The sequence below is a fragment of the Centroberyx gerrardi genome, chromosome 24 (assembly GCF_048128805.1).
Source record: "Centroberyx gerrardi isolate f3 chromosome 24, fCenGer3.hap1.cur.20231027, whole genome shotgun sequence".
Classification (NCBI taxonomy): Eukaryota; Metazoa; Chordata; class Actinopteri; order Beryciformes; family Berycidae; genus Centroberyx; species Centroberyx gerrardi.
This window is the reverse complement of record NC_136020.1, coordinates 4,840,243-4,864,775: the sequence shown is the minus strand read 5'-3', so window position 1 is coordinate 4,864,775 and position 24,533 is coordinate 4,840,243. Positions and strand designations below refer to the sequence as shown.

Here is a 24,533-nt window from a genome sequence, read left to right as displayed (position 1 = left end):
AATCGGTCACTCTGTTTAAATTAATAAGATAACCTCCTGAAAGCTGAAAGCGGTTTACCGTCTTTCACATGGGACATGAAGGCAACGTCAGAGATTCTGACGTCATCACTACGCTGCAGTTCCTGCTTTTCTTATTTTCAGCTGTGGTCCGTTCGGTGTATTAGAATACATAACTAGTGAGTATTTGCAATTGTATGGTGTAACTGGTAGCGCACTAATTAGCTGGCCTGACAAGGGCCAGTCCGGTCTTGAAATGTACCGTGGCAGAATGCAGAACTTGACAGGGGCATATAAGGAGAAACAGTTTGTCTCCGCCTGCGACCAGCAGCAATATGAGGCTGAGGAGTTGCTGTAACTTTATCAGGGCTCCTCTGCGGACCTTGTACTTTCCTGCACAAGCGCAAGTATCTGCTCGCACCTGCATCAGGTAGAGTTTCACAGATTAAGGTAAACTAAGTGGTAGACTATGCCAGCATGTGTTGACAGGTAGGCCTACTGCATTTTGTTCATTGATGGTGACTGATGCTATGTAGTCTCACTTACAGGCTGCACTGTTAGCAAATCTGAAAATTAACCTGGAGACGTAGCCTAGGTAATGATTTGATTGATGATTTGATTAAATAATTCAGTTCAATCATGAAAAGGTGTCATTTGGGTTTACAAGAGGCAAATTTACATTTGTGAATGTAGAATTTTCCACAGAGAATCTTTATCTTTGTCAGAAAAATAACATATAATGTCTTTAATAGAAAATTCATGCAATAGGTTTATATAAGTACTAAGGTAAGTGAATAAATCATGCCAGAAAGTGTTAACCATATTGCATTGATTAAAAAACGTGCAATAGTCTCACCTACACCATCACAAAAAGTACATTTGTTAGTTATGTCCATATATTTTTTATGACCTCGACCAGCTCCCTCTGATCTTAAATTAGTCAGAGTAGATTTTTTTTACGCTTGTGTTGTTCCATACAAAGTTTGAACAGCTGTTTTAAAAATATATTGCATGTATTAGAAGAGTTCACAAGGGACAAGGCAAGGTACATTAAAGGGGATATCCCTTCTGCTTTTGTCAAAAGGACTCTTCCGAAAATCTTCCTAACTAGGAAACTATTTGGAAGCAGAGTTGGCTAACATAACCAAGCTGTTGATGTCTTTGTAAAATATATCAATTATAGAGATAAAAGTTTCTCCGAAACCAAAAAGCTGGAGTGCTCGTATTAAGAACCTATGTTTCATGGTGTCAAATGCTTTGCTAAAATCTAAGAATAAGATGAGAGTGGATGGAATCGGCATTTTCTGTCCGTTCTGTCTATGATGCCAAAATGTGTCCGAGTTTTTAATAGTTCATTTGAATGTGCCGTTTAAATCAAGGCATTTTAAATATATTTTGGAAGAGTGCCTTGGATCTTTTATTTGTTGGTAAATAAATCACTATCACCCATCTTCCCTCATCTGAGATTAAAGCCTACTAACTACATCCCCTTTAAACTTATTAACTAATATAAGAACACTGGCAGATTGATTAGATGGGGAGTACAAGTATGAACTCATAACCTGTTTTTATGCAATGAACAATTAAGGTTGACTGTTTCAATAGAGGTAAACCAAGGAATTTTAATATATGGACTAAGGCAACACACAGACCTACATTTTTATTCCATTGTAAGTTTGAAGTGTTTTATTTTATTTTGTGTTCATGTCTTTTCACCTACAAGCTATTACAGCTTCACGCTTTTATTTTGAAGGATAACCACCCAAACAGGTCCATTATCTTAGTGTTTGGAACTAGTGATGCAGGCTGTTCCTGATGCTATAAGACAACTTTCAAGTTCACTGTGGCACAATAGAAAGAGTGAGAGATAAAACAGAGAAAGGGTCCTGTGTTCTGGAACCAGGGTCAAAAGTTTATAGAGTGCCATCTCATGTTCACAGTGCTTTGGGATGTACAGACAAGCCTCTACTACTCCAAAACAAAAGAACACAAGTACAGAGGGCGGATAAAGATCCTGCAAGTTTACTTGTCAGCCGAGGTTGCATTGGATGGTAACTTGGCCGATGAGAATGAATGGGAAGCCCAAGATTAATTGTGGGAATGATAGCTATAACTTACAGGGCCATTTGAAACAGCTGGGAAAATGAACAGTTGTGTGTCTTAATTGATTGTGTGCGCAACATCAAGCACACAGCCCATCTCAAACTGTAAGGAAGCATCTTTGTGCTCACTTTTGTGAGAAGATCATTTTCTCCAAGACAACTTGAGAAGAACTTTCTCCACAATGTCCTAAGTATTAATAATAATAATAATAATAATAATAATAATAATAATAATAATAATAATAATGACCTTTATTTGTATAGCACCATTCATACACAACATGCAGCTCAAAGTGCTTTACATCAATAGAAGGCAGATAAAAGACATAAAAAGATAAAATTCATATAAAAGAACAAGCAAGATGCATTGCATTAAAAGAATCAAATCAAGTAAAATAGAAAGATAAAAGAACACAACAAATACTCCCACTTTTAGATGCACATTGTGAGTGAACTCATATGTTTTTCTTTAATTTTCTTTTCCCCTGTCCTTCCTGATTCTACTCTTGATCTGATATTTACGTCAGATCTCACTGCCTAAGGCAGACGAGAATCATAGATTCTCCTCTTGGTCAAAAACCTCACCATCCACAGATGGATGAGAATCATACAGGGTAAAGCTCTGTCCCCCCCACATATAGTGTTCACTCATGCGCAAGTAAGCATTACCCAGACAAGACGAAAGAAAATTCGTACTTGCCCGTGTCAGCTCTGTTGGGATCCTGAACAGAAACAGTTAAAATGAAGGCTATTTAAAAGCTATGCTGAAAAGATACATTTTTAGCAGTCGTTTTAAAAATGCTTACAGAGCCCGCCTCTCTAATATTCTTTGGCAGGTTGTTCCACAGTTTAGGAGCATAGTTAAAAAAAGCTGCATCCCCAATCATCTTTTGAGTGGGGTTTTGTACTTCTAACAAACCAGCAGTAGAAGACCTGAGGGCTCTTGATGGAATATAGAACAACAGGGATTCTGTAATGTAGGCCGGTCCTAAGCCATTAAAAGCTTTGTAAAATAAATAAAATAACTTTAAAATCAATTCTAAAGGACACTGGGAGCCATTGCAATGCAGCTAAAACCGGAGTGATATGCTCTTGCTTCCTTGTTTTTGTTAAAAGCCTAGCTGCAGAGTTTTGGATAAGCTGAAGCCTCTCAATAGACTTTTTAGGGAGGCCGGTAAAGAGGGCATTGCAGTAGTCCAGTCTACTTGTAACAAACGCCCGAGTTAGCTTTTCAGCATCTTTCTGGGTCAGGAAGGGCCGCACCTTGGCAATATTTCTAAGATGAAAGAATGCTGTTCTGGTCACCTTGATTATATGGGAATTAAAACTTAGATCAGAATCTAAGATAACACCCAGGCTTGTTACTTTTGGTTTGATCCAGGGATTCATGTTCTCAAGTCTTGTGGAGAGTTCTTCCCTTTTGACTTTGGGCATTCAGTTTTAAGAAATTTGTACTCATCCAATCATTAATAGCCAATAGACAAGTAGTGAGGGAGCTTAAGGCATTTGCATGATTTGGCTCTACAGAAATGTATAGTTGTGCATCATCAGCATAGCTATGGAAATTGACATTATGTTCTCTGATAATATCACCTAATGGAAGCATGTATAGTGAGAAAAGCAGGGGACCAAGACAGCTTCCTTGTGCAACACCAGAAGTTAGATCATGTTTCTCTGATAAATGATCTCCAAGAGAGATGAAAAATTTTCTCCCTATAATGTAAGTTCTGAACCAGTTTAGGACACATTCAGAGAGAACAACCCAGTTGGTCGATGGTGTCAAATGCTGCACTCAAGTCCAAAAGAACCAGAACTGAGACCCTGTTGGCATTAGTGCTAAGTCGCAAATCATTGACTATTTTGGTGAGAGCAGTTTCTGTGCTGTGGTTGGCTCTGAAACCTGACTAAAACTTCTCCAGAATGTTGTTTTCATTTAAAAAGTTGTTAATTTAGTTAGAAACCACTTTTTCCAAGTACCTTACTTATAAAAGGAAGGTTTGATATGGGCCTGTAGTTACTTAGGACCCCACAGTCCAAATGTGATTTCTTCAACAGCAGTTTCACAACAGCGGTTTTAAAGGCATCAGGAAAAACGGGTGACTTTGACTTCTTCCTGCTTCTTCCTGACTGGAAACTCCCACTCTCTTGCTGTTACATTGCTATTGTTTTCTTTGTTGCTATTTCCAAGTCTTCACAAGTAAAACCAATGGCTGGATGCAACAAGCCCAGGGAAGTTCTCCAGGGTTGTTGAAAGTCATTTTGGTAAATCTAGGAAATTACTAACTAAGCAGAAGAGGCAGGTTGAGGGAAAGCGGATACAACAAAAAGGTAAATTAAAACACTTCAGTGCATCATTGTTCATGCATTGAACAACACAGATTGATGATATATAACAGTATAAAAGTATCCGAGGGTGGAATTTTCCTTTAAATTGACAGATTTTGAAATGTTGCTTCCTCTACATGGTGTGAATTTGCTACTGCCAGCCTAATACTATATACAGTGTAAAAAATGTATATAGCGAAATGTCCTCTAATATATATGTCTATATTCTATTCACTAATTAAACTGTATCCCTTGCAAATGTTTCATTTGCATTTCTCCACAGACCATCATCAACTATGTCTGGGACTGTCACTCCAATTCTCTCTGTTTTCCCCACACGGGGTCTTGTGGATAACAAGTTCAAAGTGATGGTGGAGAATCTGCCTCCAGGACTTCCAGTAACACTGCACTCCCTTCACCAGTCTGAGGACAAGGACTACTGGGAGGCCTATGGCCACTATGTCAGTGATGATAGAGGCACAGTGACTGGTAGGTTTGGTTCCTCTTGAACAAGTAAAATATTTTTGAATCTAATTGAAATCTTTGCTTGTGGATTTTTTGCCCTCAGGAAACATTGCTTAAGCCCAAATTGCTTAAGTGATGGCTTCAAACAAAAATCCTTAGAGCTGATTTGATGGCTGTGGTTAAAGAACACAGGATATTTAGGTACATTCAAAGCTGCAGTAGGTAACTTTTATGAATTAACATTTATTTAGAAGTAATACAAATAAATCACCACGTTTGGTGGCCAAAGCAGGATATGTCAGAATCTCAGAAATGGCGGTAGCCCCATTCCTCTGCTATTCTCATTTGAATGTGAAGTGAAATGTGTGGAAACTCATCCGACCAATGAGAAGTCTGAGGCAGAAGGCATGAGTCTGTCTTATTTTTTTGCTGACGCTAAACCTGTGCAAATAAGACAAAAAGAAACTGTGTAATTCACAAAGCACTCGCAAAGGGTGAAATGCACCGCTAACTGCACTGCCACGCAAATAGCGTCTCGGTGCTCCTGTGCTATTTGCACGTATTTAAATGAGGTAATATGCATACATTTGCCGCAAAATTGGCCCCTTTCTATGCAAATGAGCCTCACTGCAAAAACAGTCCAATTCACAAAGATCGGCGCTAGTTGCCACACGCAGTTAGAGTGAAATTATTAGCGTCTTCAGAGAGTTGGTGGTAATTGAAGCGCATTTATAAGGGGTGTCACGCCCAGACTTTCCAGTGATCATGGCAGCAGTGATTGTAGCTAGGCGAAGGCATCGTAATGCCAGGCGTGCTCGTGAGCGGATATTTCCAAGGAGAATATCACTTGTTGATTTTAACTGAGAATTGAATTGAATTGACCTTGCAAATGTCTCTGCAACAATTCCACCTTTGTGTGACCTAAAAAATAAAATTGTCTGTAAATAATATTTTGACATTATTATTATTATTACTATAGAACTTTAACACAGATTGCTTCACAAACAAAAGCAAATAAATCAGTACAACCAAACAATCAATACAACTCAATTTCTCACTCTGAAAATATTTTCACTTATCTCACTAGTCAGCACAGTGGGCCTTATTTTGGCCAAAAGATTCAGCACCATGGACAGCCCCGCTCAAACTCATTTACAGTATTACCTCCGCCAAGGAGGTTATGTTTTCGGTGCGTTTGTTTGTGTGTTTGTTTGTCTGTCTGTCAGCAGGATTACGGAAAAACTACTGGCCCGATTTTCATGAAACTTGGTGGAAGGGTGTAGCATGGGCCAAGGAAGAACCCCATTAAATTTTGGAGCGGATCCGTATATTGGTTGCGCTTGCACATTTGCATATCATAGAAGACTGGATTGGCCTTGGCAGAGGTCTGCGCTCTCCGATTGCCCTTCTAGTTTATTTTGGGATGCAGTGAGATGTAATGACAAACAAAGGATGCAGTGACAGGATGCAATTGTGTCATGAAAAATAAATTAATAAAGCTCCCCTACATTCTCCTTTGTTCTTCACTTCAAATCATGCCATCTTCTTTTGCAGTCTGAAGGTGTGCGTTTGGAAACACCAACAGCACTCACAGACTGGGATATTAAATCCCAAATATGGTTTCTCGCAGTCCCGGTTAAAGTTTTGAGGAATACCTCTGCACCTCATCCGTCAGGACTTGCAGCTCGCGGTCTAAAAATTTCATTTTTCTCTTTCTCTCTGCCATTGTCCTGCCTACTGTGTTCTTGGAGCAAAGGCAACGTTTATACTTTGCCACATTGATAATTGCAATCAGACGCAAAACAGGGGCAAATTGCACTCAGTTACAACAGGTTATGGGCGTGTTTGCGCTGGCATATCATTAGCGCAATATCTTTTGTGAATCGGTCCTTGAGACGGAGCAAATAGCGGTTGCAAATGATACGCAATTCATGGTGCTATTAGCGGCCGCACTCCATTCTTTGTGAATTCGCCCCAGAGTATGTTATTCATATAAAAAGCACAATATTCATTTTATTCCTTACATGTGTGAAGCCAGCTTGAAAATCAAGCATACATTCCATAGTCTACTTTTGTTTGTCTTTTGTAGATGTAAGTGTACTTGTTACCAAACTATACATAACTGTTGTTGTAAGTCAAGATTTTATTGCTTTTGTAGTTTCTGAGGATTCGAGTATTGGAGGAACATACACAGGAAAAGAAACCATGGGTTTGCTGTGGAGTATGCGCCCTGTCCCAGGCAGCCGGACAGGCCTCAGGTAACGCATTAACAGTTCCCTCTAACATTAGAGCTCCACTACCAGCGTCGCGTCACATTGCCATCAGCGCTGTGCCAACGTGACGTTCTCCCTGCTCCACAGAGTGCGTTGACTTTTGAATGGATACACCAGAAAACAATCAATTCAACTTTATTTCAATGAGGGAGAATATTTCAATGAGAACGCATGCGTCAGCCATCGAGAATTGAACCTCGGCTATTTTTTCACTTGGGCGCAGCCATCGGACGCAACGCAACACAACGCCAACGCAACACAACGCGAACGCAACGCGAACAGTGGAGCATCTTTCACTACTGGTAAAGGAATCATTCCTTCGATGGCTGACGGCCGATGGCTGTAGTGGAGCAGGGCTGTAAGGCTGCCAACACACAGGAAGATTTTTAAAGGTCCCATATCATGGATTTCCCTTGCCCCTTTGATTATAACGGAGTTGGATGTGCTATCTAAACATGGTGAAAGTATCAAAACACACGGTCGCCAACTAAATCCACACAATCCATATTAGAAAAGCGAGCCTCTAAACAGCCGTTTGTAACTTTGTGGCATCACAAAGGTTCGCTCATTATCATTTTTGTAAGAAATAATATACTAACAAAGTGTTTGATTGGATTGTCGAAGGTTGCATACTGCGATGGTTAAAAAGAAGCTCCTTGCTCTGCCTTTTTGCCTCTCAGGATGAGGAAGATGGATATCCGCACCCCCATGGTGGTGTTAATCTCTGTGTACAGAGGACATGTTGTTGAGGGCTTCAGGGAGCGTCTTCCCATGGCCTCAGTAGTCACAGAGAGATGGTACATGGCACCAGGCGTCCAGAGGATAGACGTCAGAGAGGGAGGAGTCAGAGGGACCCTCTTTATACCCCCAGGTACGTTCGCATCATCCAAAAAGACATGTTTCCACTCTCATTCACATCTTCACTTAATTTCAGAGAGCTCTACAGGGTTTTCAGTTGGTAGACCAGCAAAGCATCAAAAGGGCCTTAGTTTTTGACCAGAGTGTAACAAAGCACAATGATGATTTAGTAAATCTGTAAAGTATCCCCTTTAAGAAATAGATGGTTGTATAAAAATATTTAACTGCAAATGTGGATAAAATTCTGAAATTGATCTTGATTGAGGAGGCAGTGGTGTATACTTTTGTCCATTTGATTTTTTTTTATACAATCATTAGTTTCTGAAAGGGGGCAGTTCACTGATTTTAGGAAATCAGGTTGTGCTTTGTTCTATCCCAAAAAGATTTTTATCAAAAATGTTGAGATGTATATTCCAGAAAGTCAGGGAATTTGATCAGTTCTCCAGGGCAAATTTTGCAAATGGGTCACTTTATAGGAATTTGCTGGAGTGGACACCAGACTGTTCACTCTTTTAGATAAACAACATTCACTGACAAGGAAGGAAGAATATTCTTAGGTCATGGAAGCGCTTCGACTTAGTTATGGAAAGTTGTGGAACAGTCATGGAATTTTACATCAGGATCATGGTGGGAACCCTCGTTTTATTTGTATGAAATGATTCGGTTTTTTTTCAGAGTAAGCTTATAGTGTCCTCTTCCGCCTTGCCTCAGGTCCGGGACCCTTCCCTGGGGTGTTGGATATGTGGGGAGGGGGCGGAGGGCTGGTGGAGTATCGTGCTGCCTTGCTGGCATCCCATGGTTATGTTTCTATGGCGCTGGAGTATCTTTCCCCCGATGAGCTCGGGACAGATATAGGGTTAAGCTATTTTGAGGTGTGTGTTGTTTTTTTACCTCTTACTTTTCCACCTTCTCATTCTCTGTCTCACTCTGTGTCTAGTGTATCAGGTGTTTTATTGTTCTGAAATGTTATGTGAGTACAGAGTCCAGGTGTGTGAACTGTTACCCAGTACTGCTGGAAATGAATGACCTTCACCTCACCATTTAAGGCCTTAAACAGCATTCAAATATCTTGAATACAGATATTAATGAGTGGGTTATTTTTTCAATATGTTGTGTAGGTTCTTTTTTAATTAAGTTTCATTTTGATGCAGCTATAAAGTTGGATAGAGGTATTGACAGATTTTTTCCATTCTGTGATATTTAGTCGGGAAGTAAGACAAACAAAATAAGGCAAATGCCATAAATTGTAGTAATTGTAGTTTCACCAAAATATGTGAATGGGACTGGTAGTAGTGTTGGTTTTATTTTCTTATGTTGTATTATATTACTGTACTTCCACATGCATGTCCACTGTTAGATTAATACAGAACAGGATTAATACAACATAATACTAATAATAATAATGACCTTTATTTGTATAGCATCTTTCATACACAACATGCAGCTCAAAGTGCTTTACATCAGTAGAAGGCAGATAAAAGACAGATAAAAAGAAAAAAAAATCATATAAAAGAACAAGCAAAATGCATTGCATTAAATGAATCAAATCAAGTAAAATAGAAAGAAAAAAAAAAGGCAGGTTTGATATGGGCCTGTAGTTACTTAGGACCCCACAGTCCAAATGTGATTTCTTCAACAGCGGTTTCACAACAAAAAAAATCAGTCTCAAGTGATGTATTAATGATTTTCAGAGCAGAGTTTGAAACACTATTGAAAACCCTCTTAAAAAATTTAGTAGGGACAGGGCCAAGGGAGCAGGTGGAAGATTTGCTCTCTATTACAGTCTTATAAAGTTCTGCAACAGAAATACTAGTAAATGCCCTCATGGATGTTTGCCTTTTACAAGGTTGATTATTGAAATTACCAGCACCTGAAGCAATACTAGCCCTGATAGTTGTGATTTTGTTTTTTAAAAAAGTTCGCAAATTCCTCACATTTTGCATCAGAGGCTTGGCTTAAAATGTCAGAGACAAGGGAAGGATTTTTTGGTCGTTCTCCCTCTGTGCGCACCATAATCCGTCCTTGTTCTCTGGTCAGCAGTGCCCTCTGTTTCTAATTCATGCAGATATTGTAACGGTTCAAACCTGTTCTCCAGTTGTAAGGTTGATGGTGACTGCAGTCTCTGATTTTTTGCATCTTTAGTTGGCTGTCTGCTGGTGCAGGTGCCCGGTGTCGAATGAGCTGGCTTCCTTAGCTGTGTTCCATGCTGGACTACAGTTCTGCCTTTATGCTTGGGCTTTACGCCAAACTTGTGTTAGGTTGTGTTGCTGTGCTAGGTTGTATCAGCTCACCGATAGGAGACATTTGTAGTGTGTCATGAAATTCTCCAGCTTTTTCCAATGCGAGAATCCTGGTTTCAAGTACAGCAATCTTCTGTAACAGTCGAAAGCAGTCCATGCATCTTGAAGACTCTGATCCGAGGGGAGCCATGGGTTATCCACACACCACACTGCAGTTAACTCTATCCGGAAAATAAGTTTGAAAATAAGTGATCACGACCTCTGATCACTTTAATCCTGTAGAAATAGTAATTAACAGGAACCCCCACTCATAGTTTTGAGCAGTGCGGCAAGGAGCAAAGCAGAAAGCATCTGATCGGGCGACCAGACGCTTTCTGCTTTGCTCCTTGCCTGCTGGAAAGCCTGCTGGAAAGCAGGAAGCACAAAAACATGTTGGACATTATGTCCCTAAACATTTACTTTGCTGGTGTCCTTTGTCTTAAATATATAACTTTTTAAGACATTTTTAATGCTATCTAATAACGGTTATTTATAGTTTTAGGACTCAAATACAATTCCAGGTAGCAGTTTTTAGAGTTTTATATTTGGCTTCATGAAACCTGCAGATCCCATGATGTAATGTTTTGTTTCCTTCCCTGTCATATCACCATTATCTACCTCCCTACAGAAAGCATTTACTATTATCCAGGAGCATCCTCTAGTGATCAGTGACAGAGTTGGGATTTGTGGTCTTTCCCTCGGCACAGCAGTGACCCTCACTATGGCAGCTTACAGCAACTTAATCAGTGTAAGTAACAGAAAACATCCTGGAGATGTTCTTTTGTTTGACCTTGTATTAGTAGTTCTCAAACATGTACCATGGAGGGCAGAGAGTCTGCAGGCTTTCAATTGAACCAAACATTACAGCAGCTGATTCCACTAACACACCTTCAACCACAGAGGAGGAACTAGTCAGTGAAATCAGTGGCTGTAGTGTTTGGTTGGGATGAAAACCTGCAGACTCTCTTGGGCCTTAATGGCACATGGTGGAGAACCAGTGTCTTATAGTGTATCATTGTGTGTTGTTCCAGCCCCGTTGCTGTGTTTGTATCAGCGGCAGCCATGTCCTTTCAATCAGCGAGTCCGTCTTTGTTGCATTTCAAGAGGTCAACAAGTAGGTGTCCTGCTTCGCGGTAACATAAATACAGTACACAGCGTTTTGTAATAGGAGTAACAGGAACAACCGCTTGTCTCGTCAGGAATGTTCACAAGGTACGTGTGGATGAGCAGAACCGTATGATATGGCGTGACATGATTCTACCAATCCCCTCTGACCCCAGCAAGAAAGTGGATGTAAGTATATGTACTCTTATCACACACTAGAGTTAGACTGATATATTAGGTTGCCAATGTATCGGGCCAATATTGTCCTCATTGTCCACATCTGATATGATGCAGTGTGTGTGACTACATATTTATTGTAGAATTGAATCAGTGGGAAACTCAGAGATCCAGATTCACTAAAGGGGCAGAGGTGAACATGTATAAACTATCGTTCTGAAACAGACATATCGATAGAAACTAATGGTTATGTTAAAAATAAATGATAAAAAAATGATGATGCCTTCTGTTGGGGTCAGTGTTATGAGATGTTTTTAATTTGAACCCCAGATAGTTAGCCCAGTCCACATCAGAGTCCCGGCACAGCGCAAAAATGAATTGGAGGTTAATGCAACTAGTTAGTTGCATTCATGTGACGTCACAGGTGTAAATCAGTCCGTGATTAGATGGCTAGAATAAAAACCAAGATTGAAAACTATAGCACTAACATCAACTCAAGTCAGACAGCAAGGGGGAGGGTTTTTTATTCTAGAATCTCAGACCAGATCAGAGGGCGCTCAAATTAGAAAGGGGCTTTAGGACGCAAGGGTGCCAGCCTTGGTGGATTAGTTTTACAGCTGAAGCGGTTTGTGCTTGCAGTTGGTGGTGAAAGGACTATTTGCTTGTACAGAGCTACTTTTGAGGACTTGTTTGCATCACAACTTGATTTGCATAAACGTCATAGTGAATAAGACGAAAACTCTATGCTCTTAGCTCAAGCAACTGAGGCTCAAAAAATTTGCAAATTGGCCTCGTAAAACAATCTGGGTGAATCTACCTGAATGCTTCGAATTTTCTGGGATCTTTTGGCATGAAAATGGTCAGATTGAAAGAGTTTGAGTTTGACATCCAAAAAGTAAAGCTACAGCCCGTTGTGTAGTGGTTTGTATTTCCCTCCTACAGTTCAACAACAGAGCGTCCTAACGTTGTGCGTGCTTGTGCCGGTAATGGTCTGGCATTGTTCACACATAGGTCGATACAGAATTTTACCAGTAATGTTATGTCTTGAGTAGTGAAATTGGCAGAACTGATTTATCAAATCCTTTTCACACACGAGCCTTGTGCCTGTAAATTTACAGAACAGGCTGCATGTGTGGAAGGGGCTCTGGTGGGTCAGTGGTCTAAGGCACATACCATGTAACCATGATGTCCTGGGTTAGAGTCCGGCCCAGGACTTTTGTTGCATGTCATCCCCCCCTGTCTCTCTCTTTCCCATTTAAACCTGCAATAAGCGATTTTAGACCCTGTAACCAATCCTGAAACTAACGTGTGCTACGTGGAGATTTCCGTGAGACGTAATGATATAAACAAATAGCCACACAGCAGTAGCTGTGTTGTTTTCACCTCTTTTCTAAAGCTTCATGTCAAAGCCGGCCCGAGTAATGGCGAATCGATGAAGCGAGCGAGTAAACATTTTCAACTAGTAAACTTACTACCTACCTCTTCACTTGTCATTGTGGGTTGTCCGTAGGTACGTTTATTTTAGCCATTAGCCTTTATGCACGGTTTGTCCTTAAGGGCTGCTGTCACCCAGTAGCTTTGCTGTATGTTTACATAATGTGTTGCGGTTGCTGTCACCCTCTAGTGGTCAGAAAAATCGCTTAGTGTAGCTTTAATAAAAAAATACCTAATAAAAAAGGCAGAAATTACCAAAAAAAAAATCTGTCCTCTAATCTGTTCCTCATGATTAATGCTCTGCTAGGTGGGGAGGATAAAGTGTCCACTGTTATTGGTCTGTGGTGATGATGATCAGAACTGGGCCACAGTGGAGTCTGCTGAAGATGTGAGTACAAACACACATATACACACACACACACACACACACACCTGATTCCGAGAGGATAGATGCTGCAAAGAGATTGGAGAAAAAACTTTAAGGCCTCTATTCACTTTTAGATGCCATCTTACAAATGTTGCCGTTTCTTGATGCGCTGTTTTTCAGATGAGAAATCGTCATTCTGATGGGTCTACAGTTTTTTCATTTTCATGTTCATTTTAAAGGCATACAGAGCAGGATTTTCCCCCTTGAAATAGCATAAACTCATCCAAAAATGATCTTACTCAGTCATTACTTATGGCCCACTGGTGTCTGCAGAGAGCCTGCCTTCTGCCTGTATTTTCTTATTTCTGAATATTTGGGACGTTTCTGGGTGTCAACCTTTTGGCAGTGGGTGTGTCCGCCTGCAACCAAAACCACTGCTAAATCGTTTTATATCTAAAAGCCCACTGGCTACGGTAGCGGCCCCGAACTCTAATACAGAGTGACTGGAGTTCTGGTCAGAGCTAGTGAGTGTTGTGAGCTGGCAGCTAGCTACCGTTGTTAGCGTAGCTGTGTTGTAGTAGAAAAGCTGATATAGCTAGCTAAGCTAACCGGCGCCTACCTGTCCAACCAGCTCTTCATCCCCATCCTCTCCTTCAATACTCGCCGATGGGTGAAAGGCAACCCCAGATTCAATCTTGTTTTGGTACGAGTCTTGTCTCAGTTTTTTTTTTTGTACTTTATTTTGTACTGTTTTGTACCATTCTGGCAACTGCGTTCAGGGGGCGCTTCGCATCTTGTTGAGCTAGGGAGGACGGGTCAACTTTGAAAGTTGTGTTTTTAAGCTACAACCGACAGAATCCTACGCAGTATGCCTTTTTAAACTGAAATTTTTGTTCCTAGATAACACACTGACAGAGATCACTTGTCAGTCAAACAGTGTGGCCAGTAATGAAGCGAAGCCTGTGAAGCTAGTTCAGGCAGGCAACTCGAGTTGCGCTACTCATGCAACTCTTATCAAGTGCCCCCCTCGCAATAAGGCGGTCTATTGAAGCTCACTGTCTCTCACAGATTGCCATGTTGCTGCTACGGTTTTCAGACTGCCTATCACTGCTGCTCAGTTGTTGCTGCTGCTCACCATACGTTTGGTATTGTTCATTAGTTTGGTTCTGTTCATTAGCGTTTTGTTAGCTCCTGCATTTTTTGCCTTACCTCCTGGCTCATTACTACTGTGGTGCTGTGTTCTGCTGTCATGAGGCTTGCTGCTTTGTTTTTGCTGTTTTGCTCATGCTCAAGATGTCGCTGTAGGAGCTGTCCTAGTCCGCTAAAGGCTTGTCAAAGAAAGACTATGCCTGGTTCACAGGACGCATAGCGGCCGCGGAACGGCCCCGAAGCGGAGGCCGCTTCCTTTCAGTACCCATGTTAATGGATCAGGTCGTCCACACTGGCTGCGGCACGGAGCTCCGCTCGCGGCTCACGATCTGGAGCGCCAGTTTCGGCGTCTGGTCTATTGTCTCCGCGTGCCGCGGCGCGTATTTCACAGGAAAGCACCCTAGAAATACACTATAGATGGTCATATCTCCATTACATCACCACAGAAGCGCACATATATTAAATGATCAACTTACCAGGGTCTTCATCTGAGTTAAAAGCATGCCTTCGGGCTAGGTGCATTAAGTGGCGTAGAATATTTCTCTTAATTCAAGATACTGCAAGCGCATATCTTGCCATATGTTCAGAGAGTGCTCTGCAGCTGCTGGCTCAAGTGAGAAGTGCAGCGTAGCATTTAATGAGTAGGCTCAAATAGATGGATAGGCCACTAGGTAGGTAAGCCATTGGCCAAGCTGGTCCAAGCACCCATACTATAGGCAGATTCTACTGTTCCATATTGATCATGGTTGCATTTCTTACATTACATAATTGCAGCACACTCATTTTGGTGGCTTAGGTCTGCTGCTTTGGAGGGTTATGTACTCCGTGACTGAAGTCTAAGGCTGCGTCCACACATTGCGTTTTTTTGTGTGGAAAAAGCGCTGCCTGGAGCGCTGTGCAACAAACAAAGGCTTACCAGATATTCCCAATACACGTCCAGTATAATCACATACTGCCTTTATGTGCCTTGTTGCAGTAACGGAAATTCACTTATTACAACGACCAATTTCTCCACCGGCACTTTGACTTTCTGCATATTTTTTGTTGTTAGGGGAAACGGCCTCTTCGTCATCGCGATTGGTTGGCTGAGAAAAAAGCGGTTCACGTTACCCACTGCTTTACTGAAAAGCTGAACATCTCTCAACTTTTGAAAGTGCTCTGCCGAAAAAAAAACAAACACCGGCTTTAATGAGAAAAGGGCACTGGCAGTTGGGGAAAAAAGGCTGTGTGAACGCAGCCTAATTCCGCCAAAACTTATTGCGTGTCATAACCATTTAGAAATATTATTAATATCAATATGTGAGTTTTCCTGACTGAAATGGGCTGTTGGTCTTCTGCAGCTTACCTTTGGTCTGGAAGCTGCCATTAGAGGGGTGGCCACACATTGGGTACACTAAATAGTATATTCCCTTCGATGGTCGGTGGTGCTCAGTAGGGGAATGGCCACACGGTGGCTAGTGCCTGGTCCACACGTAGAAGGTTCCACATAATGTTAGAATGACCTTGCTTGATCCTAAGGCGGCATGGTGGCTCAATGGTTAGTACTGTCGCCTCACGGTTGTCAAGGTTGTGGGTTCCCGGTCCTTTCTGTGTGCAGTCCCCGTGTTTGTGTGGGTTTCCTCCGGGTGCTCCGGTTTCCTCCCACAGTCCAAAGGCATGCAGGTCAGGTGAATTGAAGACCCTAAATTGCCCATAGGCATGGGTGTGTTTGTGTAGTATGGTATTTGATGATATATGATTTATATGATCTAGTAAAATTATGTATATGACATAGTATATGATATATAGTATGTATATGATGTAGTTAATGATGTGTATGTACATGTGATACGATATGACATGTACTGTATATGATGCAATGTAAAGCCCTTTGAGACTTCCTGTGCACCAAAGGATTTTCCCTTGGAAAGACTTACCGGACACTAACAGCAAATGTAAAAGCTTTCATGAACTGGCCATATGTTGAATCACTGTGTTATCAGTGTTGGGGAAGCTACTTGGAAAATGTAGTGAGCTAAGCTACCAGTTACTCTACATTAAATGAAGCTCCACTACATTGAAGCTATCCCCTAGAGAAATGTAGCTAGCTAAGCTACGAGCAACATGGCAAAAGTAGTTTGCTTCGAAGCTACTTCTTTTTTTTTTTTTTACATAGAACCAACTTCATGCCAAATCAATGTTATTGCAGTGATCAAGAAAAACTGTCAGTCAAACAAATAGGAAGGCAAAAAAATTTTCAGTTCAGTTGTTTATTATAAAACAAGTGCCTTTGCGAGCAACTGCTCTTATAACAATACCAATTTGGCAATAAAAACAAGGACTGGTATGTGATGTCACCGTCATACGGAAGTGCTTCCATCGGCTATACAGACACAATTCCTCCACGTATGGCGCTGGCGTCACGTACCTGTCCTTAGCAGTTTTATTCCAGACCACAGCAGAAAGCTCCGCTGCGCTCGAGCTTTAGAAATGCTTGGGAAAATGTAGCTTTTGTGGATGCTACCGCACTAGTTGATCAATAAAACAGCTTCACTACTGAAGACGCTATTTGATTCAAAAACAGCGACAGCAACACCACGCTACAGAGAAATGTAGTTAAACTAGTAGCACCGCTACTAGCTTTGGACACTACTTGTAGCGACGCTACTCCCCAACACTGTGTGTTATACAGTATCAATCGGTGGTGGAGAGTACCAAAATGACCATCTATTTACAGGAAAACTTTAAATTTGCAGGACTACGCCCTGGTTTTGCAGTTGTTCACTTTAGCACATCACTTCATTGATCAGATGTAGAATAAAATCATCCAATTTGAGCATTTTTTTCTTCTATTTGCGAGTGCGAGCTCATTGGGTTTTTGGGCCTGTGCACCTCTGGTTTTGCAGGGCCAGCCAGTGTAATAGACACAGGTTCTGTTTGTGCTGTTTCGATTCAGAGGCAGGCTTCATTTTGGTGTAATGAGTTGTGATGGTTGAGTAAAACTGACCTGAGACTGACCTCTGACCTTTGACCCTCAGATAGCCAAGATGATGCGTGCAGCGGGCAATGAGCACCTGCTTACCACAGTCACTTACCACGATGCTGGACATCTCATTGAGCCGCCCTACACACCCCACATCAAAGCTAGTAATTTCATAGTGCAGCACACACGACAGAAAGGTACGTAAATGGTACACATACACACTCTCACATATTTTGTAATTATTTTGTAGCATTGGTCATCTGGCTAAAGGGCAGTTTATAGTACAGCGATTTATGATCACCTGATGGACATCGCTACAAAGTCACCAACATCCCATCATCGCTCGACTTTGATTTTGGACGCTGTTGCTCATAAAAAGTATAAACACTACAGCGATTATAGAAAGCATCAAGACATAGAGGCAGAAAATCATCTAGTTGCTTTACTTTTTACTATAGCTTTATATAGCAACTAGTTGCTTTTTACTATAGCTTTATATAGCAACTAGTTAGTGTGCTTGCCGTAGGCAGAGCACACTCTTACTATCTTGCATACTTATTATTATTTTTAGTGTGCTTGCCGTAGGCAGAGCACACTCTTACTATCTTGCATACTTATTATTCTTTTTATTCTTATTCTTCTTATGGACGAAAGTTTAGGATGCATCTCCTCCTACAGTTTTTACAGTACATAGACATATTAGACATCAAAATGTGCGGCTCATTGAGGAATCGTGTGCTATTACTTTTCTAAGAGATCCATCATAAGCTCTTTGAGATATGAATGATTAAATGGCATTTTTAGACGCAATACACACCCATTGTAAAAGGATGAGAACCTGAGAACCGTGTGGACTCAATCACAGGATCACAGAGCCAGAGATTTAAGTTTGGTTTTGTCCTTGTTTCTCCGCGGAGATCGGGAGGCTCCCACACAGTAGCTGAAGCTAAGGTAGAATCAGATCAGTATGGATGTATTTGGACTTTTATTCTGTATATTAAAAGTCTAGTGCAGAGTTTTTAATGGCTGGCTTGATGCATTTGGGACAGACGGACCGCGCTGCGGAGATCGGGAGGTATGTCTGGTTTCTCACACACAGTAGCTGAATCTAACTGAAGCTACGGTACACACACAGAGTATGGTGGTTTCTGCGCGTCGGCCGATGCTTAACGGAGCTTCTCACGAGCTCAGTTTTTAAGCTAGAGCGGAGCTTTTTTTATTAACGGAAACTAGACATCCAGACGAATACGTAGGTACCAGCCATGTTATGTAACATAGCTCCAAAGTCGGCGAAGTTTTTGACAAAGGTAAATGGGCATGACTATTTTCAAACGGGTCCCTTGACCTCTCACATTAAGATATCTGAATGGCTCATTAGAACCGCAAGAGTCTTAGCTTTACAGCCATATCTGACATATGTCAGCTACATAGGGTATATGAGCTCCAGGGTACTAAAGACACAGTGTTCTGCATGCAGTGAAAAGATGTTATTCTCGCCTTTTTTTCTTTCCCTATTTCTGCACACTGTGGTACCTAAACAGTCATGGAATTGTAGAAATTGGGTATGGCTGCAAAGCTGAGACTCTTGTGAATCCAAAGAGCCCAATTGCATTCATGTGTGATGAAATATGGCCTCATAGTAACCATTTCAATGTGATGACAGCATTTTTTAAAACTTGACCTTACTGTATAAAATGACATGAAATGAAATGGTCGAGCTCATTCATGTCAGTGCTTCGACACAGCCAGCAGATGGCGACAGAGACCATGAGTTCCCCACATGCGCTTTCTGTCAGTCTCGGCACCGTCTTTGTGATGCGTTTAGGATCCTTGGAAAGCTGGGAATCTGTAGTTTCGTTCGATACCAAACATGTTGCTGTGCAGTGATGAGAAAAGTTTCCCAGTGCCTTTGAATGCAACTGGCTCTGTTTACTGAGTCTAGTCTGTCAAAATGCTAACAATTGCAATGCTGCACCGCTTAGCAAAGCTAGTGAACGCCAAGTCTAAGGGCAGGGGCATTGCAAGGGCGGCAAGCACACTTAAATTTTCTTTAGAAAATTTAGCCTTTTCTAGTTGCTTTTTACTATAGCTTTATATAGCAACTAGTTGCTTTACTAAGTCAATATTAAAAGTAACTCAATAGAACTCAGAGTGCTTTCAGGTTACCGACTTAAAAACTTAACAGCCTTTATGTCTTCTGGTGACGTCCTCACTCGTATAGAAATCATCACTGAGTACACTACTGTTATCTACTGTTATCTAAAACAAGGTAGCTTTCATTTATTCGGGGTCTGATCGTCTTTATGGCAAACTAGTATGATCACAGAGGCAGCCTTGATTAATCATGTCTGGTCTAAAAAATAAACAGCAGATAGCGCTCACAACACATTGGCAAGTGCTTTCAGTTCCCTGATGCCCAGCTAATGGTTATCAATGTTCTTACCCTCTTCTTCGATCTGTTCAAAGTAATGCAAATATTCCCAGGTTGTGAAGTTTATTGTTGTGTCCATTCTGAAAGCGAATTGGAGCCTACAAGCCTCCACCGTGCGCCAACCACAGCTACTGCATAATCTGCTTTTATTGATGCCATGTAATGGAATATTTTTTTACTTGCACTAACTAAAAATGTAACCATTTGAAAGGAAAATAGTAATACAGTTTGTAAATATGATGACTGTGACTATCACCAGTCTGCAGAATAGATATGTAACAGCTTTTCCAAAGTTCTTTTTCCCTCTTTCTTTTTAAATAAGATATATAATTAAATAATTAATTAATAATAAATAATTAAATAATAATAATTCAAATTAATCTGTTTTATTTATCCTGGTCTAGAGAAATAGCATACATTGTCTACTCGGAGTATGTTTTAGTCTACAGTCCATTCTGTGTTGTTGAATGGGCTTTGGGCTTTTGGCTTTTACTAAGACAAGACAGGAACAGGAGTAGCTGTGTGCGCATACTGCCATCTAGTGGCGTTTTTTTGCACTCGTCAGTTTTACATGATTTGGGAGGGGGGGGTATTCTAATATTTTCTCATGGGTTGGACAGAGAAGCTTATCTTTTATTACTAGCCAGCCATGTTCATGCTTGATTCAAACATTTCAAATGAAATGTTTCAATCTGTCGGCAGGCTAACATTTATTATTATCCAGGCTAAACAGCTGTGATATACCATCGGTGGTGGTCCTGCTGCCCAGGATTTTGCCTTTTTAATTCCATCTTTGTAAGCTGCCCGTTCTGTAGCATATAGGCACGGCAACATTGTCATTGTGTTTATTATTTTTCTACAAATGTATGGTCTTCCATTGCTGTTGATTACTGTTTAGTTTGAGCTCAGAGAATTAATTGACTTTAGGATAAGAACGTTCCATAATGTTGTCATGACACCAAGCGATGGGGTCAAAATTAAATCAAATTTAAGTCAACTATGTCAATTTAAGTTAACGGCCATCGCAACGATGACAAATCGCTTGAAGTATAAACAACATGTTGCGACGATCCAACATGGGCAGCGATCATAAATCGCTGCCCATGCTATAGATCTGCCCCATGGTATAGATCATAAAAACTGCCCTTTAGGATGTCTGATTGTGCAAGACTTTCTGTGCATGTGTGTCACTGTCCTCCTATTATTAGGGCCCGAGCACCGACCGGTGCGAAGCCCTATTGTATTTCAAGGAATTATTATTATTTTCCTTTTTCTTTTTCTTTTTCTGCCGAATGAATCGCATTTTTGAGGGGCTGAAGGTGCTCGAAAGCTCACCAAACTTTGCACACACCTCAGAAGTGGTGAAAAATTATATATTTTATGGGTCTTGCGCATGGGCGTGGCAAAATGACTCAATAGCGCCCCCTACAAAATTTCAACGAAATACCCCTCGCAGTACGTTTCACCTACATGTACCAAATTTTGTAGGCACATGTATCATGTCCAGACTTAAAAAAAAAAGTCAATGGGTGCCATGACCTAAACCCAACAGGAAGTCAGCCATTTTGCATTTATTGTGGCATTCTTGGCCATTTACAGGGGTCATACTTTAACGAACTCCTCCTAGGAGGTTAATCGGATCCACCTCAAACTTGGTCAGCGTATATAACAGACCTTGACGATTAAAAGTTAGTATAAGCTTGAGTTTTCGTCCAACAGCGTGGGCGTGGCGAGGCGTCGAATTTCCATGTTTCGCCACGAAACAGGAAGTGCTATGTAACTCGACTGTACATGGTCACATCTGCCCCAAACTTCACATGTTTGATAAGTGTCATGGCCTCAAGACATCGACATGGCAATATTCAGTTATGGTCATAGCGCCACCTACTGGCAAAACAGGAAGTGGTTTGTAACTCCACTGTACATGGTCAAATCTGCCCCAAACTTCACATGTTTGATGAGAGTCCCGGCCTGAAGACATCTACATGCCAATATTCAGTTATAGTCATAGCACCACCTACTGCCAACACAGGAAGTGGTTTGTAACTCCGCTGTACATGGTCAAATCTGCCCCAAACTTCACATGTTTGATAAGTGTCCCGGCCTGAGCACATCTACAGGCCAATATTCCGTTACAGTCATAGCGCCACCTACTGGCAACACAGGAAGTGGTTTGGAACTCGGCTGTACATGGTCAAATCTGCCCCAAACTTCACACGTTTGATCAGAGTCCTGGCCTGAAGACATCTACAGGCCAATTTTGAATCATAGACGTAGCGCCACCTACTGCCAAAAGCAAATGACATGTTTTATCCTGAAAATTCATAGCCGCATCGACCGGTCAGTGTCCAGTAACGACGCCGCGGCTGCGGCACACCCCGACGTGCGCAAAGTGCGAGGGCCCAATCATCGCTGCTTGCAGCTTTAATTATCATTATTATTATTATTATTATTATTATTATTATTATTATTCATTCTTCATTTAAAGGCAGTAATTTAATCATCAAGAACTGGCAAACCCTGAAACAATTTAATTAGTTTGGGGTTCAGTGGAGCGTTTTAGTGTCACATGATGGTCTAAATGCAGTTTCAGAGGCTTTTCCACCCTGACAGGAATAAAATTGGTGGAAACACTGAATACAAAAAAAACTAAAACAGATCACATTTCAAGATATTGAGTATCGGCACTATAAGGCACACCGCCAACCTCCGCCAAGGAGGTTAAGTTTATATCAGTATCAGAGTTCAAAAGGCCATATCAGTCTAACTCTGGTATGCATGTCTATGCGAATGTGTTCTTACTTCAAGCATGTCTATGCGGACTGCCTTACTCAGCTGCCTTACATATCGTACGAAATCCTACAAACTGGAGATGTTTCAGTGGTCATAACAGAGAAAGCCATGTTGGGGATGGATTTATATTTAGGGTTAGGTATTATTAGTTATGGAATTCAATTCAATTCAATTTTATTGTCATTATACCAGTCCAGTATAACAAAAAGTCTTGTTCGCCAGTCTCTCTGGTGCAACATAAAACATAAAAACATAATGTAGACACTGACACAGTAAGAGACACACTTTCAAGACAGTTTTTAGACATAAGATACAAAAACAAAATAAGTAAATAAGAGTAAGAATACTGTGTATAATGGAATGTCCTTTCAAATATAGCTCTGTGTGTGTGTGTGTGTGTGTGTGTGTGTGTGTTTTGCAGTGGTGTTGCTGTGGGGAGGAGAGACCAAACCACATGCAGACGCTCAGGAACACTCTTGGGAGAAGATCTTGGCTTTTCTACGGCAGCATCTGTACCCCTGTCCCAGCAGCGCCCCCCAGGCCAAGCTATGAAGTCGTACACAAACATACAAAGCCCAGGGCCTCGTTTCTTGTATGTGGATAACTTGAGTTAGCTGGATATGTTTGTTAACAACTTAACGTAAGCCTGGGATTTTCTGTTCCTCAAAGCAAGCTTAAAATTTAGTCAAACTTGTTACCAGGGCATCAGATCCTTAAGCTTAAACCTGCAAAGTTGCAGGTTTAGAGTTAGCTGGATTATGACCGGGACATTTTACACTTACCTCATCCATGAACCCATTTCCAGACTTGGCTGGTCCTTTCCTGTTGGTTGAAACGGTGAGCTCTGTTGCTAGGCCTCTTGCTGCTAACAATGAGTCCTAACGGGGGATTTCACAATCAGAAAATCACAGAACTATTTTTCTCTGCCGCAGCACAGACTGCTGTGGGGCTGCTAGCCATTGCTAGCCTCTTGCTGCTAACAATGAGTCCAAACAGGGTTTGTCAAAATAACCTAAAAAAAGCCAGTCTGTGAAAACAATATTGTGACCAGCCAATGTATTGTATATCCATCTGCAAAACTAGATCACACCACCAGTAACGCACTTTCACTCCACAGGAGTCTGTGCTGTGGCAGAGAAAAATAGTTCTGTGATTTCCTGATTAGTGGAAGTGTGCATAATGGTGATATTGTGTCATGAAATCAGAGCTCATTTGAATTCATGTGCATTGCAACTTTTCTGCTTACTCAGTCATCTGTCGCTTTGTGAGATGATGCGCTTCATGAGATGGCCTCTAGAGGGCGTCTTTGACTATAAGATGCAGTGTTTCCCATACAGAGGCACAAAATCAAAAGTTGGTCAGTGTATAGAAATTGATCTAAATCGATCACTGATGCGCACATCATGTAAGGTTTGACTTTTGGAGATGCACAGACAGCAGACCAGCAGCATTGTACTGCTGGTCTGCATTGTACTAACCCTAACCCTATCCATAGAGTCTCCTGGTGTGAAAACAACAGTGAAACTTAACATTCCACAATTTGCTCCAAACTTGCCTGTTAGTAACAGGATTTGTAAACAGTAACACGTCTTCTGCTGCCCCACAAACTTTAACGGTAGGTAACGTTATTACCTTGTGGTATTTTCAGCAACGTGGAATTAGGTAATTTAACCGTGTCGTAGTGTGGCAGAATTGAACACACGCGCCGTGGGTCTGTACAGGATCTGTGCTATATTTTTTTTTTAGATATTTTGACAAATCCCATTTGGACTCATTGTTAGCAGCAAGATGCCTAGCAACAGAGCTCACTGTTTCAA

The 24,533-nt window shown here is 41.2% G+C and overlaps 2 protein-coding genes across 2 annotated transcripts in view; both read left to right on the top strand.

The window, feature by feature from the left end:
• The first annotated feature begins 409 nt into the window (after window positions 1-409).
• LOC139923303 (acyl-coenzyme A thioesterase 5-like) lies at window positions 410-23,697 on the top strand. Its single transcript, XM_071914039.1, has 11 exons — window positions 410-427; window positions 4,708-4,913; window positions 7,048-7,147; window positions 7,843-8,033; window positions 8,732-8,892; window positions 10,928-11,047; window positions 11,331-11,413; window positions 11,499-11,592; window positions 13,322-13,402; window positions 17,548-17,689; window positions 23,138-23,697. Exons 2-11 carry the CDS (start codon window positions 4,721-4,723, stop codon window positions 23,266-23,268), a joined length of 1,296 nt encoding a protein of 431 aa, XP_071770140.1. The 5' UTR covers window positions 410-427; window positions 4,708-4,720; the 3' UTR covers window positions 23,269-23,697.
• The window catches only part of LOC139923304 (peroxisomal succinyl-coenzyme A thioesterase-like), a 51,941-nt gene continuing 44,987 nt past the window's right edge, over window positions 17,580-24,533 (top strand). Inside the window, exon 1 of the mRNA XM_071914040.2 lies at window positions 17,580-17,689. The gene's annotated coding sequence lies outside the window, so the exon portion shown is untranslated. The remainder of the gene's footprint in view (window positions 17,690-24,533) is intronic.